General features: G+C 42.6%; 1 protein-coding gene across 1 annotated transcript in view; it reads right to left on the bottom strand.

The window, feature by feature from the left end:
- The window catches only part of FREM2 (FRAS1 related extracellular matrix protein 2), a 178,280-nt gene extending 162,055 nt beyond the window's left edge, over positions 1–16,225 (bottom strand). Inside the window, exons 1-2 of the mRNA XM_025364577.1 lie at positions 10,747–16,225; positions 5,143–5,232 (exon numbers count right to left, since the gene is read on the bottom strand). Of these exons, the coding sequence (XP_025220362.1) occupies positions 5,143–5,232; positions 10,747–15,922 (5,266 nt within the window). The 5' untranslated portion in view covers positions 15,923–16,225. The remainder of the gene's footprint in view (positions 1–5,142; positions 5,233–10,746) is intronic.
- Between the last annotated feature and the right edge of the window lie 583 nt (positions 16,226–16,808).

Genomic DNA, 16,808 nt, shown 5'->3' with positions numbered 1-16,808 from the left:
TACTATGTCAAGATACTATTTATAATATCCTTCAATAGCATATGAATCAAGGATCTTGGGGGATGGAAAATTGGGCACCAAAGGCATAATCAAAGATAGCAGCAAAAATATGTCTGGCTGTGGCCCAGATAACACTATAATGGCCAACACAGATATTATGTCTGCCGCCCCAGTTTCAATGCCAAACTCAGCAGGCAGAACTCACTGAGACTGCGTGCCTATGTCATATGAGAGGTTTCAAATAAGGAAGCAGCAAGCTGGTTTTCATAATGAATACAAATGTAAGACTCCTCCTACCCAATATGTCCAGCCAGATGATCATGTATTCTAATTTTTGTTAAGCCCATCAAGAAACAAGCTGGATCTGATGCTGAGGCTTTGAGACTTAAAACAAAGAAATAAAAAGTTTACACGAGGACTTTTTAATGAAAACTAGAGGTACTTTTTGCTAATATTGTCTTCTGCTTCTCCATCTGTCCTAATGTTATCTCATACCACACAAGAAAATACTGGGGTAACTGAAAATACAGTAGTGGTGCTGCTGGCTTGAAAATTTTAGTGACTTATAGGAAATCCTATTTCCTTTTAGATTTTAAATTGTATAATTATTTAATCATAAACTGACAAGTTTTTTTTTTTTCTGAAAAGGCTTCTTTAAGAATAATACGAGCTCTGAACTGGTGGTTAATACTTCAATCTTAAGTACATTTCACTGAAGATTTCAAAGGAATTTTCACAGCAGTTGATTTAGTTAATTTCATGCATTTAAAAATGTGAAAGCTTCACTAAAAAACTTTCCTGGTGCCGTAGGGATTTAAATTAATGCTAGGATAGGACAACGTTCTAAAGGAATGCAAAGGGTCTACCGGGAATTGTTTATAGGAGTTTTTCTTATAATACTATTTAATTGATCTTTATATCAAAAGAGAGCAATTGTTTTTCTCCTGTTTATCCATTCATTTATTTTAATATTTGGTAAGTATTTACACCTTGTGCTCAACCTTGGCACTGAGGTACAAAGATTAATGATACCTTTTTTGATATGAAGGAATTTCTTCCTTACTAGTGGAGGTTTTCACATTAGCAAATAATCATAATACGAAATTTTACTGTAAATAAAGTTGGGGATAAAAGCATAAAAAAGAGTGAGGCTAATTTTGTCACTGTGATGTTGGGAGCAACTTTGGAGAGGAAATGATATTTGAGCCTAGTGTTGAAGAGTGATTAACAATCATTAGGGTTGAGGGTGGGGCGTGCCTAGAATAGTTATGGGAGACTAGCTTTCACATCACAATAAGGCGCTAGAAGGGCCTGACAAAGCACTTTCATGCTAGAATACTTTATAGAAAAATTACAGAGAGTTGAACACTGAGAAAGAATCAGATAAAAATGTTTGACTACAAAAAGGATAAAAGAATAAATGTTTTATTTCCCCCCAACAAAATTCCAGAGTACTAGGTCTGGAATTAGAATTCAAAGAGGTAATCAACAAAGGAAAATGGATTTCCCAGGTCTGTATTATTATAAGTTACCTTCATGAGGATATAAAGCGTGAAAGCTGAAAGAAATGGAAGACAGTTAGCTAAATTCATAGGCAGGTGCTACACATATATACACCAGCGCATTAGATGAAGCCACAGATAGCAGGAATATATTCCTGAACTTCAGAGTTTGACCTTATACTTTGTAACGATGCATTCACTTATGGTGACTGGCCCAGAACACCTGGGTGAGTGCCTTATTCTGATATCACATCTTCATGCTCTTTACTAGTATTCCAATAAACATACTGCATCGTAAAATAATCATTTTAAGAATTACAGTATGAAAATAACTATTGGATACTAGACTTAGTACCTGGGTCACGAAATAACCTGCACAACAACCCCCGCTTGACATGACTTTATGTATATAACAAACCTCCACATGTACCTCTGAACCTAAAACAAAGGTTTTTAAAAAGAGGATTATACTATGATACCAAGAAAGAGTACTACAAAGTTTAGGGCTCTACAACTTTTAAAGCATTTTAAAATAAAAAGGCACACTTTAGAAAACACAAAGCTCTTTGTCTATCCCAAAAGCAGATCCCACTGAGACTTCACTCACATCTATTAAACATTCCTAGAAAGTTGGTCAAGTTTCTAGACAAAGTTCAAGAGTCCCCCCCTCTTATCCCTATCCTGAATAAGTGTGGAAGTTCTCGCTTATTATTGTTTGAGGAAAGAATTTGAGATTGAAAGCAGCCTCTAGTTGCCCAGCTGTGTAGCTTGAAGGAGGACAGTTACTTATTTTGCTGACTCAGTTTCCTCATCTGCCAAATAGAAATCATACTAAGTGTTTTTTTGCTGTGTTTTTGTTGCTCACAGAGATGTTACGAAGGCAAAATCGCATAAGTAACAATAAATAACATAGAAGGTTTAAAATCTAATTGAAAGAACCCTAAGATACAAGGATCTGTGTATGTGTGTGGACATGTGCTATATCAACCAACATGTATTAACTCCAAATACAGTAGACTTCCCCTGAGGTAAAGACCCTGATGTTATCTATTGCTCAGATAGTGCTCTCTTCTTTCATTTGGTAAAAGTCCCAAAGCACTCCAAAACTTCAAAGGTAGTAACTCTTTCCCAAGCATAGTCCTTTTAGTAATGGGTAGTAACTAATCCATTACTACATCGTAACGGAAGAATCCTGTGGCAAGCCAGATTCCCATGGTAACACAATTAAATCTGAAACAGGAGGTCTTAGCCTTCTGTTCTTCTCAATCTCTTCTCCTACTCTAAATCCCTTACATTGAATTATGTTTTATTTTTAAGGTTATTCAAGGATTATGGTTGCCCCACTAATTTCCTTAGATAGTTACTGTTATAAAACCAATCACGTTGATTTGAAGAAGATGCATTTATCAGATTGGAAAGCAAGCTGGACATACAGAGTTCTCAATTTTATGCCATTGTGCCCTGACTTGCTTCCCAGGGGTGAAATACTCACACATTTCATATTTTATCGGGATGACTTATAGATATGCCTACTATCACTGTATAGAGTAGATGACAATAAATCACTACAGCTAATTAAGTTTAAATAGTATTGCACTTCTCATTCAAGCATTAGAACATTTATAAGGCAATGCAAAAATCCTAAAAAACATTTAAGAATCAGATTAAAACAATTTAGAGATATGAATGTGACTTTTTAATCTTGCACATCTCTGTGTTTATTCTGTCAAAGGACAGTTTTCTTATATCAGGGGAATTAAAGTAAATTCTATTCAATAGCTTGCCAAAATCTGCCTGAGCTCCATAGGTAATGTTATGCCAGTAAAGAGGAAGAGTGTAAAAAAGAAAATCTGAAATTTTTATCTCTCACATGAAACTATCTCTCTAAAAAGACTCCTAAAATGATACATTCCTACTTCCATAAAGACAATCTTTAGAGGCCTTGCCACATTTTCAGCAAATTTAAACATAAACCCAGCCTCTTCAGCTAGGCATTCTTCACTTAATATTTTGTACTTAATATTTTGAAATATGATACTATAGAATGTTTTCCAAAATTGGAATAGAGACCAAAATTTTAAAGTAAAGGCTACCATTCCACCCAGCTAAGGTAAAATAATGTGTGTGTGTGTTTGTGTATGGGCAAAAAAAGCAAAATATTTTACTAAAAAGTACAGGATATTTTAGTGTAATCACAGCCATTGAATTTGCAACTTTTTTTGGTAATTTTACAGAAAGTCACACTTTCGCTACTGAGGTTTATTCAGTCATCTTAAGAGATAAACATGGTGTTTTAAACCAATAATCCTTAAATTTTGATATAAGTTACACAGATTTGGATTATTTCAAGGTCTCAACAGTTAGTTACAATAGAATTTCCCATTTGAGCAGCAAGGTTCAAGAAGTTTTTTTTTTTCAGAACTTTGTTTTATGCTAGGATCCCTTTCATCAACATATAGAATACTAAACTATGATTTGGTTACTCAAAAAAATGAAGGCACTCACATGATTGACTCTCTGATTTATAGTAGGAATCAAACATTTGAACCCAACTTAACACATTTTTTTTGCCTCTCTGGCACACACTCAACAGTTGACATTTTTCAGAACTGTGATCATGTTGTGTCCAGTGATATTTGAAACAAATCATATGTAATGCTTCAAAAAACATGGAGGGTAAGGATGCAGTCTTTTTGAGATAGACGGCATAATAGTGTGCCATTTTTAAAAAGCATCATAGGGAAACATAACAGAGTATGAATTATTTTTGTCCTCCCTCTTTCTTCTCTCTCACATATCCCCTCAGTTCTGGTGTCCTGTTCACACAACACGTGTACTTGGGGAGGTTATTTTGCTTCCCAAGAAAACACGCAAGAACAAAAATATCTTTATGAGCAATCTGAAAGTGACCAGTTTTTCTACTCATCCACAGGGTTAGGAAGACAAGAGATCCAAAGCTGAATGAAGTATAAGTGGCAGGCAGTTCCGGGGGAGTAATGAGAATAATATCGCCCAAAAGACTTAGCTCAAAAGTCATATCCTATACTCTGATGTATTTTTTGCACTTAACCAAGAAAAATTTTTAGCTGGACTAGGTCACAAAATCCCCCAAACTAAGAAAATCATTATAAGTCCTGAGATTGGTGAGATAAAACAGACATTAATTTACTACTGATTTCTTGGTGAATGCAACACGTTATCCGTCAGTATTAGCCCACACAGAACCCATGAGCAAATTAGGAAAAAACAGCTCCTTTGGGCAGCTATACCTGGGTGAGCACATGGCTATGAGTGGAACCACAGCTGAATTCCAACATCCTCTTACTGACTCAAGTAGGCCAACTCATGCAGGGTGTAACCTGAACAACTAGACATGGAGATCCTATTTATACAGATTTCTTTCTTCAGTGCTTTACAAATAGTAAGACAAAAGTAATATAACTAGAACTTCTATCTATAGCCATCACATAGTAGGGTTGTGTCATAGTGAGATTGTAAAATTGTCTACAGCAAATACCAGGTTAAATTTAGGTGATCATGAAATGCTCCTTGATAAAGACTTCTTGTAATAATGTCATCAAAGAGCAACCAAGAAAAGTCTCTCTCCTTGCTGTCACTCCCAGGAGAGGGGAATACTTACCACCATCTTCAACTGCAAAATAGAACATATCACTTGTGGCATTAGCCCCTTCTCTTAAGACATAGCATATTTTCATGTCATCAATGTCAGCTAGAAAATAACCAAAAAACAAGATGATTAATTACCAGCGTAAAATTGATGATTCATTATGGTAAATTGTATTGACTATTAGTTTTCCTACAAACATGTTTAAATTCCTTTTTCCTCCTAAGAGAAACAGTGCTGTTTCATTTCTCAGATCTCTAAGCCCCTAGATTTCAGCTGTCCCATGGAAACCTGATCCCTTACACAGATAAATAGAGTGCAAGAGTTAGTTTACAATAATAACAAGGTGTTGCCCCTCCCAGTGGTATTTGCATGTTCATGCACCAAAGGAATGACTATCTAAATATGGAATGTCAGGCACCATGACAGGTGGAAAGCAAGATATTTTGAGGCATGGCAGATTTCCTGGCACTCTTGAAATCACATCCTTTGCCTCCCTGTAGGGAACTGGCCCGCAGAGGACAGAGCTTTGCTCCCTGACTCTGGCTAACTTTTCTCACTTTTTGTGCTGTAGCAGGCTATTTTTTAGCTCTCCAAAGTTTGAGAGAAAAAAATAGGATGATATTTTCAAAACATCACACACATTGAAATAACTGATGACTCCCCGTTGAGAACAAAAAACATCTAATAAAAGTGGAAACAGGCCGGACACGGTGGCTCATGCCTGTAATCCCAGCACTTTGGGATGCTGAGGCGGGTGGATCATATGAGGTCAGGGTTCGAGACCAGCCTGGCAAACATGGTGAAATCCTGTCTCTATTAAAAATTAGCTGGGCAGTAGTGGTGCATGTCTGTAATCCCAGCTACTCATGAGGCTGAGGCAGGAGAATCGCTTGAGCCTGGGAGGCGGAGGTTGCAGTGAGCTGAGATTGCACCACTGCACTGTAGTCTGGGCAAGAGAGTGAGACCCTGTCTCAAAAAAAAAAAAAAAAAAAAAAAGTGGAAACCTTTATTCATAGCAGAAATTTATATCGCCTCAGAAATGTTCCTTATGTTACTTCCTACTCTATCAAATTCACGTGCATACGTTTGTTTTCATTACGAAGACACAATTTTTAAACTTATTCATCCATCTCACCAGTTCCTTTCCTTAATGATGCCACACATACAACATAATAAAAAAATATCATTTTGTTCTGTGATACTTGTAATAGATCATTAATTGATCTGGACTTTTCTAAGACTACATAAAGTCAAGATCATGGCTAAAAATAGCTATGACAATGATAGGTAATATTTATCTGTCTAGTGTGCGTTCTATGGTTTTCCATCTCCTAAAAGCTCTAGTAAGTTCATGCTATGGAATTCAAAGGCTTATATAGAAGACAATGGCTTTACGAAATGTTAATCTCAAGTAAGGCAAGGCATTACTTGAGATTAACGCCACAAATTTCTATAGCTCCACTTTACAGATGTAAAATGTGTGTTCTACCCTGGCTCATAAAGTTTTGAAAGGTGAGTCATTATTAGGAATACTTGCAGAAGGGAAAATCTGATTTTATAGTTAATGGTACCTTCCTGCTAATAGAGGTATTTGGAGGTAAAACATGCCTAAGACGTTTGATTTCCCTTAGCACTTCATTTCTCTTTTAAAACAAAATAGTTAATATAGAGATGGGGGCTCACTATGTTGTCCAGGCTGGCCTCAAGCAATCCTCTCACATCGGCCTCCCAAAGTGCTAGGACTATAGGTGTGAGCCACCGAGCCGGGTCCCACCTTTCTAACTCTACTGTAACTTTCCACACTTTCTGCCTAGCTTCACTTTTATCTTTCTGTATGGTTATCTTTTCTAGTAGACTAAAAACTTCTGGGATTTTTTTTTTTCCTATCTTAACTTCCCACAGTTCTTTGCTTAGGATATTACAGTAGCAAAGCGCAAATGTTTCTCAATTTAAAATGAAAGGGCTGAGTGGTAGATCACACTTGTACGTCTACCTTTGCATGTATGATGTTTCTGCCAGGGTAAGGACTGAAGCCTCTGCACAACTCTTTGCCTATTTACTCCTATAATTCTTAATTTTATAACCTTCACTTTATCAGTAAAAAAAAAAAAAAGCAGTAAACTCTGCCGACAACACATTTTTACCACAAGAACCACGACCTCTGGCCATGTGGGGAAGACCCTCTTCCAATGTTCCCACCCCTTCAAATTGCATAAGAAAATCTAAAGGCTCTACCAGGAGAAAAGGCTCTGTTTAGCATGCCCAGCATCTGTATCAATGTTTTCTTAAGCAAAATTTTAATCGTTAAGGAATAGTTTCAAAGAAATAAATCCTCACTTCGAAACAGAATTTTAAGAACTTTTTAAAAATTTTTTCAGATAAAGAGAACATAAATGCAACTATATGGCACTCTGGTACCCAAATTTCCCTCCAAGCAGGGCATGTGTTATTGATTAGTTGGAACATACTAAAACCTTTTATATTTTTCATATAACTAATTAATAATTCATGGTTCAAAAAGGAGCCTCTAAAAAAAGTAAGTAAAGACTTTCATTAGCATATTGGTATTCTAAAAGCACCTCTACAAATAACATAAACATACCATAAATGTATATAATGCCTAGCTTTCTTAAGACACAAAAGTGGTAGACAGATAATCTGATAGCCAAAATGTAATCTTTTTAAAGCAAATATCTACGAATTATCTAGGTTTTCTTCTAGTTGCTAAATATACATTAAATTTATTTCAGTTTATCTACAAAACTATTCCGTGAGTTTTTTGTTTGTTTGTTTTTAATTCTAAGTTCATTAACATGTCAGGCAACCACATCTGGTTCAAACTCTTTGAAGACATTTCCGCTTTCCTGAAACTGATTTATAAATTATCCCACAGAATATATCACTATATACTCATTGTAGGGAAGAAAAATCCAGGTACTTGAGACATGCAATTTAGATCTGGATTGGGGGAAACAGGGGCAACTTGGGAAAGAGGTGAAGTTTGAAATAAATAAAAGATATCCATAATTTACCTCATCATACGTTGTTAACTTTTCATCAATTTGATAACTTTTAGAAAGGAATTAATTTTTTTCTTCTGGGAACCATTTAGTCATTCAATTTAGGGATAACCTTCTCTGGCCACCTGTGCTAAATTGACCTAATTCGATGCATTGAAAATCCATCAAAATATAGGTTTACCTTATCCCTTCATGATAAAGTAAAAACAAAAACAAATAAAAGGACTGCATAGTCTTCACTCTAAGCACTGCTTTCATTTGTCCTACTGGAAGAAGAGCCATGGTAGCTTTCTGATGGCGCTTTCTCCATTTTTGAAATCACTTATCTAATCTCCATAAATAACAGCTATGAATCAAACTCTAGCCTTGACTTGTTCGAATGAGTGCCGTGTGATTAAATACCAACAGCTTCCCTAGTCAATATTTTGGTTTGTATTGGAATGTGCTAATTTTCCTTAAAAATTCTTAAAAAGTCACATCACATAATAAGCATAACTTCTCTACATTTACAAAGATGATAAAAATTAATCATGATGACTCAAAGTCAGTAAGAGACAGAACAACTGCCTATAATGAAATAGCATAATTTTTAGAGTTCAAAATTTCAGAAATAATATTCTAATATTGTGAGCTGTTGGACTGAGTCCACAGAATTTAAATTAATTCATTTGCCTGTCTCCATCAAAATAGTTCTTTTAAAAAATCTCTAAATCAGATTTCTTTTTCAGGTCAGAGGAGTAATTTGAAGAATCATTTTCTATTATCTAATATATTCCTTTCATTCTCTTCCCTTTCCATGAAAATAAACCAGTGTAAGACGGCATGGCATCGCTAGCCTCAGAAAGCCTTCACATAAAAGTTTCCTACTGGTCTGGCATGACACTTGGCACTTTGAGGTTTTCCTGTCCCTGCAGGCCCTGGGATACATTCAGGCTTTTAGCCAAGAATCAGGAGGTTGGAGTGTGGAGCTATTTGCCAGCACCTAAAAGAGAGAAGCAGTTCACTTTAACACTGCATTTTGCTACATCCATGTTTATTAAAGCATTTGTTATCTATGAGTACAACACAGTTGCAGGAAAAGAACACCCCCATTGGGATGCCCTGGGGTTAAGCTCCATCTCTACCCATGGATCCCACATAGGAAAGATCTAGTGTCCATTCTGACATGGTGAGATTTTAATGAAAGCAACCCAAATCCCGCTGTAATGAAAGTTGCACGTTCTACAGAACAGAGTCCTGACTCCCAAGCCAGTATAGTGAATGGGCTTCTCCCTTCCCCCATTAAATGCATAGGAAACTTGTCCTTTCTGCCCCAGATTGTGTCCACCCACAAAGGAAATTCCGATTAGAAACACGGGCGCGGTGGCTCAAGCCTGTAATCCCAGCACTTTGGGAGGCCGAGACAGGCGGATCACGAGGTCAGGAGATCGAGACCATCCTGGCTAACATGGTGAAACCCCGTCTCTACTAAAAATACGAAAAAAACTAGCCGGGCGTGGTGGCGGACGCCTGTAGTCCCAGCTACTCGGAGGCTGAGGCAGGAGAATGGCCTGAACCTGGGAGGCGGAGCTTGCAGTGAGCCGAGATCGCGCCACTGCACTCCAGCCTGGGTGACACAGCGCGAGACTCCTTCTCAAAAAAAAAAAAAAAAAAAAAAAAAAAAAAAAAAAAAAAAAAGAAACACCCTGTTGCCTAAAGACCACAGGTGCCGGAGGCAACTGTTTTTTGTTACTGTGTTTGTAACGGGTCGGAGAGGAGGTTCACACTGATGAAATAATTTCCCCCTTCTACTGTTAATGTTGTTTACATATCTTCATGTTCCCAATAATGAATTAGATGTATATTTTGGTGATGAATATATTGTTATTTTATACATCTTTAAGTATACTTTCCTTTTCCATGTATAGCCTAGTAGCATGCCCTGTACATATATGTCACTGTTATAACTCTAGATAGGTGTTTATCACTTATGTCTCTGGATGAGTATTTGCCTGAGTCATGAAATATTATTAAAAATTTTAAAAATCGAAAAAGTAAATAAATGTAAACAAATCTTTTAGTTACAAAGTTCCTAACAACCAAAACTGTGTCAGAGCAATGCCCTTAAAATGTAATCAAAGTAACCTAAGTTTGAAGGCTTCTTTGGAATAGTAATTGATAATGACAGCACTGTGAATAAACAGTATTTAGAATGCACATCCTTCATTAAGGTACCAAAATGCTTCATGAACCACCTGCAGGATACAACACAGAGGATGCTCAGAGGATAGATATGGCAAATGGAACAGAATTGGAAAGCCTGCTTCAATTTTAATTCACCAAAGTTCGCCCCCTGCTTCAGCAGCATATTCTTGCCACTTTCAAAATACATCAGTACTCCCTCTAATGAAGGTCACTGCGATGGGAGGTAGGACAAGAAGGGAGCCATCCTCCCAGGGAAGTGAGTCCCTGTATTCTCCCCATCCCCTTTGTTTCCTTCCCTTCTCTTGGACTCTAATTTGATGCTCTGTTTGTGAGGCTTTCGGGGAAGCCATATTCTCAGGAAGCAAGACCTGGAATGTCCTTTGATAACCAAGAAAAGAAACATGAAACATACCTTGTGTGAACTGTGCAATGCTGTGGTTGCCTGTGTCCAGGTTGAGGAGATATCCATGTTGAGGGGCCTCTGTCACAATAAACCTAAGAGAAATGTGTAGGCTGTCTCTGTCCTCCACTTTCAATATTTTGCTTGTGATCATGAACCCCAAGTGGCCAGTGGCTAGAGTGCGAAGTGTAGAGGCCCCCTTATTCACTGCGATTTGGGGGACACTGTTGTCAACAGCCAAGACCTGGATCTTCATCACTTGGGGTCTCCTTGTTTCAAATACTGTATCGGGAAAAACAAAGAAGTCTGTATGTGTGCCATCAGTCACTGTGAAGGAGAAGCTATCTTCACTTGACTCGGTGCCATCATGTTTATAGCTGATTAAGTTTTCATTCAAGTCTTGCTTGGTAAAAACCATGACAGGTCTGGTATTGTTGAATAGGAGATGGCCATGAATAGGCACCTGGGTGATAGTGAATTTCAGGAGTTTGTCAGGAGTATCTCTGTCTTCGACAGTGAGCTCAAAAGGAGTAATCAGCTTGTTTTCACTTTCACTGACGACCAGGTTGTGGATGGTGACCACTGGCTTTTTATTATCCACATCGCTAATGGAGATACGGAATGTCCGAAAGACAGGGTTACGTCCATCGGTGACTTGAAACTCGAAACTGTCCATTTTCACTTCATCATCAGCTGTGTGGATGTAGTAGATTTTGTTTCCAGCCAGTTGCAGCTGAGTGAAAGATGTGATGGACACTCCAGGCTGATCTGTGCACTCCAGGTGACCTCGCATGGGGGCCCTGGTGATGGTAAAAACCAAGTTTTCATCAGGACTGTTCAAGTCACTAGTGCTTAGTAGGTCTGTTGTGAGAGTGACCTTGCCACCTTCTTTCAAGGACACTCCCTTACTTATCACATCAGGGAAGACAATGTCAATGCTCCCGATGGACACATAAAAGTAACGATCTATGAGGGGATTTATTCCATCAGTCACGTCAAATTTAATTAGGTCCCGAATGCCCTCTCGCCCCAAATGGACATACTGAATTAAATTTCTGTCTACTTCATCCTGGGTAAAATTCATGCCCAGTGTGATATTTTCAAAGGCACCAGTAGGTTTTCGTCTCTGTAATAAGCCATGTCGTGGCCCATAACGAATAATATAAACCAAAGATTTGTCTTCTGAATCTAAATCTGTTGCCATTAATATTTTGTTGTTGATAATCTTGGTATCCCCAATTTCTATTTCTAGTCCATTATTGATAGTCATTCTGGGCGTCTCATCATCAACAGGGATAACTATAATGAGGACCATCTTTTCCACAGAGTGCTTCCCATCTGTTAGTTTAATCATAAAACTGTCTTCCTGGGTCTCAGAGTCATCATGCTCATAAATAATGCTGGAACTCTCTATGATCTGGTCCAAGGTGAAGCTTTCGACCAAAACCGTGCCATTAATTAGCTGATTCATGATGTGACCATGAGTGGGGAATTGGGTAATAGTGAAAGTTAAATCATCCAGGGGAACATCAGCATCAGCAGCATTGAGAATGGGTGTATCAATTACCAGACTCATGCCTTCCATCACCATAAATTCTCTCATAAACATCTCTGGCTGTTCGTCATTAGTGGGAATGATTACAATGGGGAAGAACTGTCTCTCTGAAAAGTTAATGCCATCAGAACAACGAAAGATAAATCGGTCCTCCACAGGTTCCACCCCCTTATGGACACTCTGGACATAGTTTATGTGGCCCTGCCTGAGATCTTTCAAATTGAAAGCACTTATGGCAATCCCTGCTCTTGACTTCTCAGAGCCTGGTGCTGGAGAAATGTTTTCAACATAACCTGAAGTAGGTTGAATAACTATAGTACACAAGATGTCATCATTCAGGGAATCTATATCTTCAGCACTTATATGCATTGACGTTATAACACTTTTATCACCTTCCATTACTATCAACTGTTCACCTACAGAGATTTCCGGGGCCTGGCTATCAACAGGCAGGATGGTCACCCACATAGTAACTCCTTGGATAGTATTGCCACCAATTCTCCATTCTTGAGACATATCTGACAGACTCAGGTTAAAAGAATCCGCTTTAGGCAATAGGCCTATCTCTCCACTGGTGTGGGTATATACAACAGAGCCCTCCAAGATGTCCCTTTGAGTAAACTGCTCTGCTGGAATGCCATTGACCAAGATTTCCCCATACAAAGGTGGATCTTCCAAGAGGAAAGTCAACATCAAGTCATCAGTTTCCTCACTGGTCCCCTTAATAACATTGGCAGTGACTTCAGTAGCCCCATTTTCTAAGACATCTAGATAGGACTCCAGAGTGCCAGTAGGATGACTCAGTACGGGCACTTCATCGTCCACTGGCCGGACATTCACTCTGAGAGTGATGGGTACCACATGATGTCTGTCGCTGACTTCCAAGGAGCAGCTATCAGTCAGGGACTTGTCCCCATTATGGGCATAGGAAACTCGGCCCTGTTTTATGTCCTCTAAGTGGAAGAGACCTCCTACATGCAGGATCTGTCCAGACACTCTCATGTGGCCGTGTTTGGGTGCCTGCGTGAGGGTGAAAGAGATATGGGCAACGTCAGTGTCTACATCATTCACGTGCAACTCTGTCTCACTCAGGATGTGGTGACCCTTCTCCTGAATAGTGAAGCCGGTGTTGAGGATCTCAGGTGGCTGGTTGTCCACGGGCTGCAAGTAAAGAGTAAAGGTGCCTGGAGCCACATTTCCAGCTCGGTCTTCCACCTGGAACTGGAACTGGGCCACTCGAGTAGCCACACCTAATTCTTGACCTGGGGGTCTGTAAGCAATTTTATGATGATTGATCTGGGCTTGGGTAAAATGGGTCACCACGACTGAGGGGTTGTCAGTCAGGACCAAGGTACCCAGTGGGGCTGGTGAGTGGTTTTCATCTGTGTCTGTGGGGGGCTGAGTCACCGTGTAACGCAGTTCTCGGTCATCTGTGTCTAGGTCAGTGTAGCGCAGCCACTTCTTCCTCAGTGGTGTGAGCTGGGATTCCTGTACCACCATACGAAGGGGACAGCCACTGCCCAGCTCTGGAGGCAGGCGATCTACAGGATGGATACGTATCACAAACCGCTGTAGCCCAGACTGATTAGGAGGGTCATGGTTATCCTGGACTCTAAATGTGAACTGGTCTGTGACTGGCCCAGTACTATGGGGCCCAGAGTGTCTATAGAACAGCCTGCCCTCTGTTATGTCCTGCTGCTGCCACTCTGTCACTGTTCGCTCATAAAATGCTCCCTCCTTCCTCCAAAGGCCCCTGAGAAGCTCCTGCTTCTCATGGGGAGGGTGAGCTTGGCGGAGAAGCAGATGTCCCGTAGTTAAGAAGGGTGACTCCAGCACAAAAAGCAGCAGAGAATCATCTGAATCCATGTCAGTTGCACTCAGGGAAAGGGGCAGGATGGGCACTGTTTCACCCTCTGCCAGTGTCAGCCCTGTGTTGGCATTGAGAACAGGTGGCTGGTCATCCACAGGCACTAAGGTGATGGGGAACAGAAACTGTACCTGGTGCCTGCCTCCTCCATCCACCATGCGAAGCACCAGGTTGTCGCTAAGTGAGCCGTCTTTGTCATCATGCTGGTAGACCACCTGGCCAGCTGCCAGCTCAGCCACTGTAAAGCTCTTGGGAGCAGAGCTGCCACTGGAAGCACCCAGAAGGACAAGGTGACCATGCCGGAGCCCAGCCACCACCTCTAGCCGCACTGCTTCTAGGTCATCCTCATCGCTGATGACCAAGTTTTGTGGACCACTGCCTGCAGGGCCTGTGAGGGGCCGAGACTGACCCTCATAGAGAATAAGACCAGTATTCCGGGTGACCACCGGAGCCATTGTGTTCATGGGCTTCACCACTACCATGAAGGCAAAAGGGTCTGAAGCTGCTCCTTCTAGATCCACTACCTCCAATTCCAGTTCAAAGAGACGCTCCTGGTCGGAGTCTTCAGAGGGGGGCTGGTAGGCAATCTTCAGGAGCCACAGATCCCTCTGAGTGAAGGAGGAAAGGGGCAGGCTGCGATCATCGGTGCTCACCAAGTAGCCCTGGCCAGGCTGGAATGGAGAAGTAAGGTTGAAGATCAACAGGTCAGGGGGAGACTCAGCATCCTCGGCTGCCAGCATGTCTGGGGTCAGGGCCGTCAGTACAAACTGATCCACCTCCATCATCATCATGGCCACGAAACTGGGCTTGGGTGCCGTGTTCTCGGCCCCTCCTCGGATCCTCACCAGAACCTGGAAGTGCTCGCGTTTCAAAGCAGGGCTGCCCACAGGAGCCCCTCGTGAACGCAGCTCCACCACCATGGGCATCCAGTCCCTGTTTGGTGAGCGACTGGCGGCTGTGTGGCGATAGCGCACGCCTAGTTCCTGGAAAGCTTTGCAGTCCATCAGAAGAGGCTCCGGAGCGCCTCCCTCTCTGGCTCCTCCGGGGACCTGCGGGTAGTGGAGGAGTTCTCCATAGCGAGGCAGCGCGCCCAAGCCGGACAGGATGCCTACGCGGCACTCCTCTGTCTCAGGCTGGTAGGCGAACTCCAGGCTTCGCGCGTCCAAGGCATTGCTGGTCCCCAGCAGTTCTTCCACTACCAGAGGCAAGTTCCGAGTCACAACCTCCAGCTGGGTGAAGACCACCTCCACCTCCAGTACCAGTGGCAGCACTACCGCCCCTCCGGGCGCGTCGTAGCGCAGCTGCAGCCGGACGCGGTCCCGAGACGGGCTGCGCGCGCCCAGGTGAGAGTAGCGCACCTCGCCAGGGCCGAAGTCGCACGGGAAGCGCTTGGGACTCAGGCGGCCCGGTCGCTGGGCCAGTGCGTCGTTGTCTAGTACCGAAACCGCGCAGCGGTCCCCGGGCTGCACCTGCAACACCAGGTCATGCAGGGGATCCAGCCAGACTTCACGGCCGAAAGGCACCCGGAGTCCGCGGTTCGCCAGCACTATGGCCTCCTCAGCAGGGACCCCTGCAGCCCCCGCGAGACCAGGGGACAGCAGCGCCCTGCCAAAGGCAGCGGGCTGTGCCGGGACGCGGCTTACCAGTGACAGGAGAAGCAGCAGCAGCAGCAGCAGCAGCCGGGGCGGCGGTGGCGGTCCTGACTGTAAGCTGGTGGAGTTGCCTGTCCGGCGCGAGGATAACCCGGGAGTCCCGGCTGCGTACATGGTCCAGGTGTTCGGGCTTGGACAGGTCAGCCTGAGAGCATGCGAAGTCAGTCCCCGGGCAGACAACAAGAGACACCGCCGGGAAGTGCCAGAAACTCCGCGCGCTGCCTGCGGGGTCCTCCTGCAGCCGGGGCTGGGCCAGAAGGATGGCAAAGTTGCGCGGCGCCGTCCGGGCTGGAGCCGCAGCCGAGGAGCCTAAGTCTTCCTAGCCCGTCCAGTTCCGCCGCTCGCGACTCTGTCGCGCGGAGTATTGAATCCCTCCACTTCTACTTTCCAGGTCCCCGGACCCTGGGCTTTGAGGGAAATCCCTCCCCTCGCACCCCCTTGCTCCAGTCCTCCCAGGAGGCCAATCGTTGGTCGGGGGAGGAGGCGCGGAGCTGAGGGTTGGGTAGTAATTTCTGCCAATCAGGTCTTAGAGGCCGAGGCGGGGAAACTGCCGGGAGGGGAGGAGATAGACGCGCAACAGGTTGTCTTGGAAGTGAGGGGAGAAGTGGTCCGGAGTTGCCACCCCTGCTTGCGTTTCGCTCTGGGCTGCTATTAATAGATCTGGTACTCCAGCAGAGAAGCCGGAACACACTGCTCTCCTGGATTCACTTCATCTGCCGGCGACCAAGGGTTACCCATTTTAGCCACCCCCCACTCCTCAGCCCTATTCAGTGAAATACCGCGCAGGGCATGGCCATTTCTCAAGGAAACTTGCACAACCAGGGGAAAGTTAGACGCAATGCTTTTTGAGTTTGAAGCGAAACCCAGAACGTTTGAGAAGAAATTCTGGGGCATATTTGCAAAAGAACAGCTGGAATTAAAAGCCATAGCTAGACCAGGTTGCACTCCAGCCCAGCCCCCTTCGGGGCGCCCCCACGCTGCCTTCTCCTCGTAAATTACA

The sequence above is a fragment of the Theropithecus gelada genome, chromosome 17 (assembly GCF_003255815.1).
Source record: "Theropithecus gelada isolate Dixy chromosome 17, Tgel_1.0, whole genome shotgun sequence".
Lineage (NCBI taxonomy): Eukaryota > Metazoa > Chordata > Mammalia > Primates > Cercopithecidae > Theropithecus > Theropithecus gelada.
Note: the sequence above shows the minus strand (reverse complement) of the source record. Positions and strands in the feature narration are given on the sequence as shown.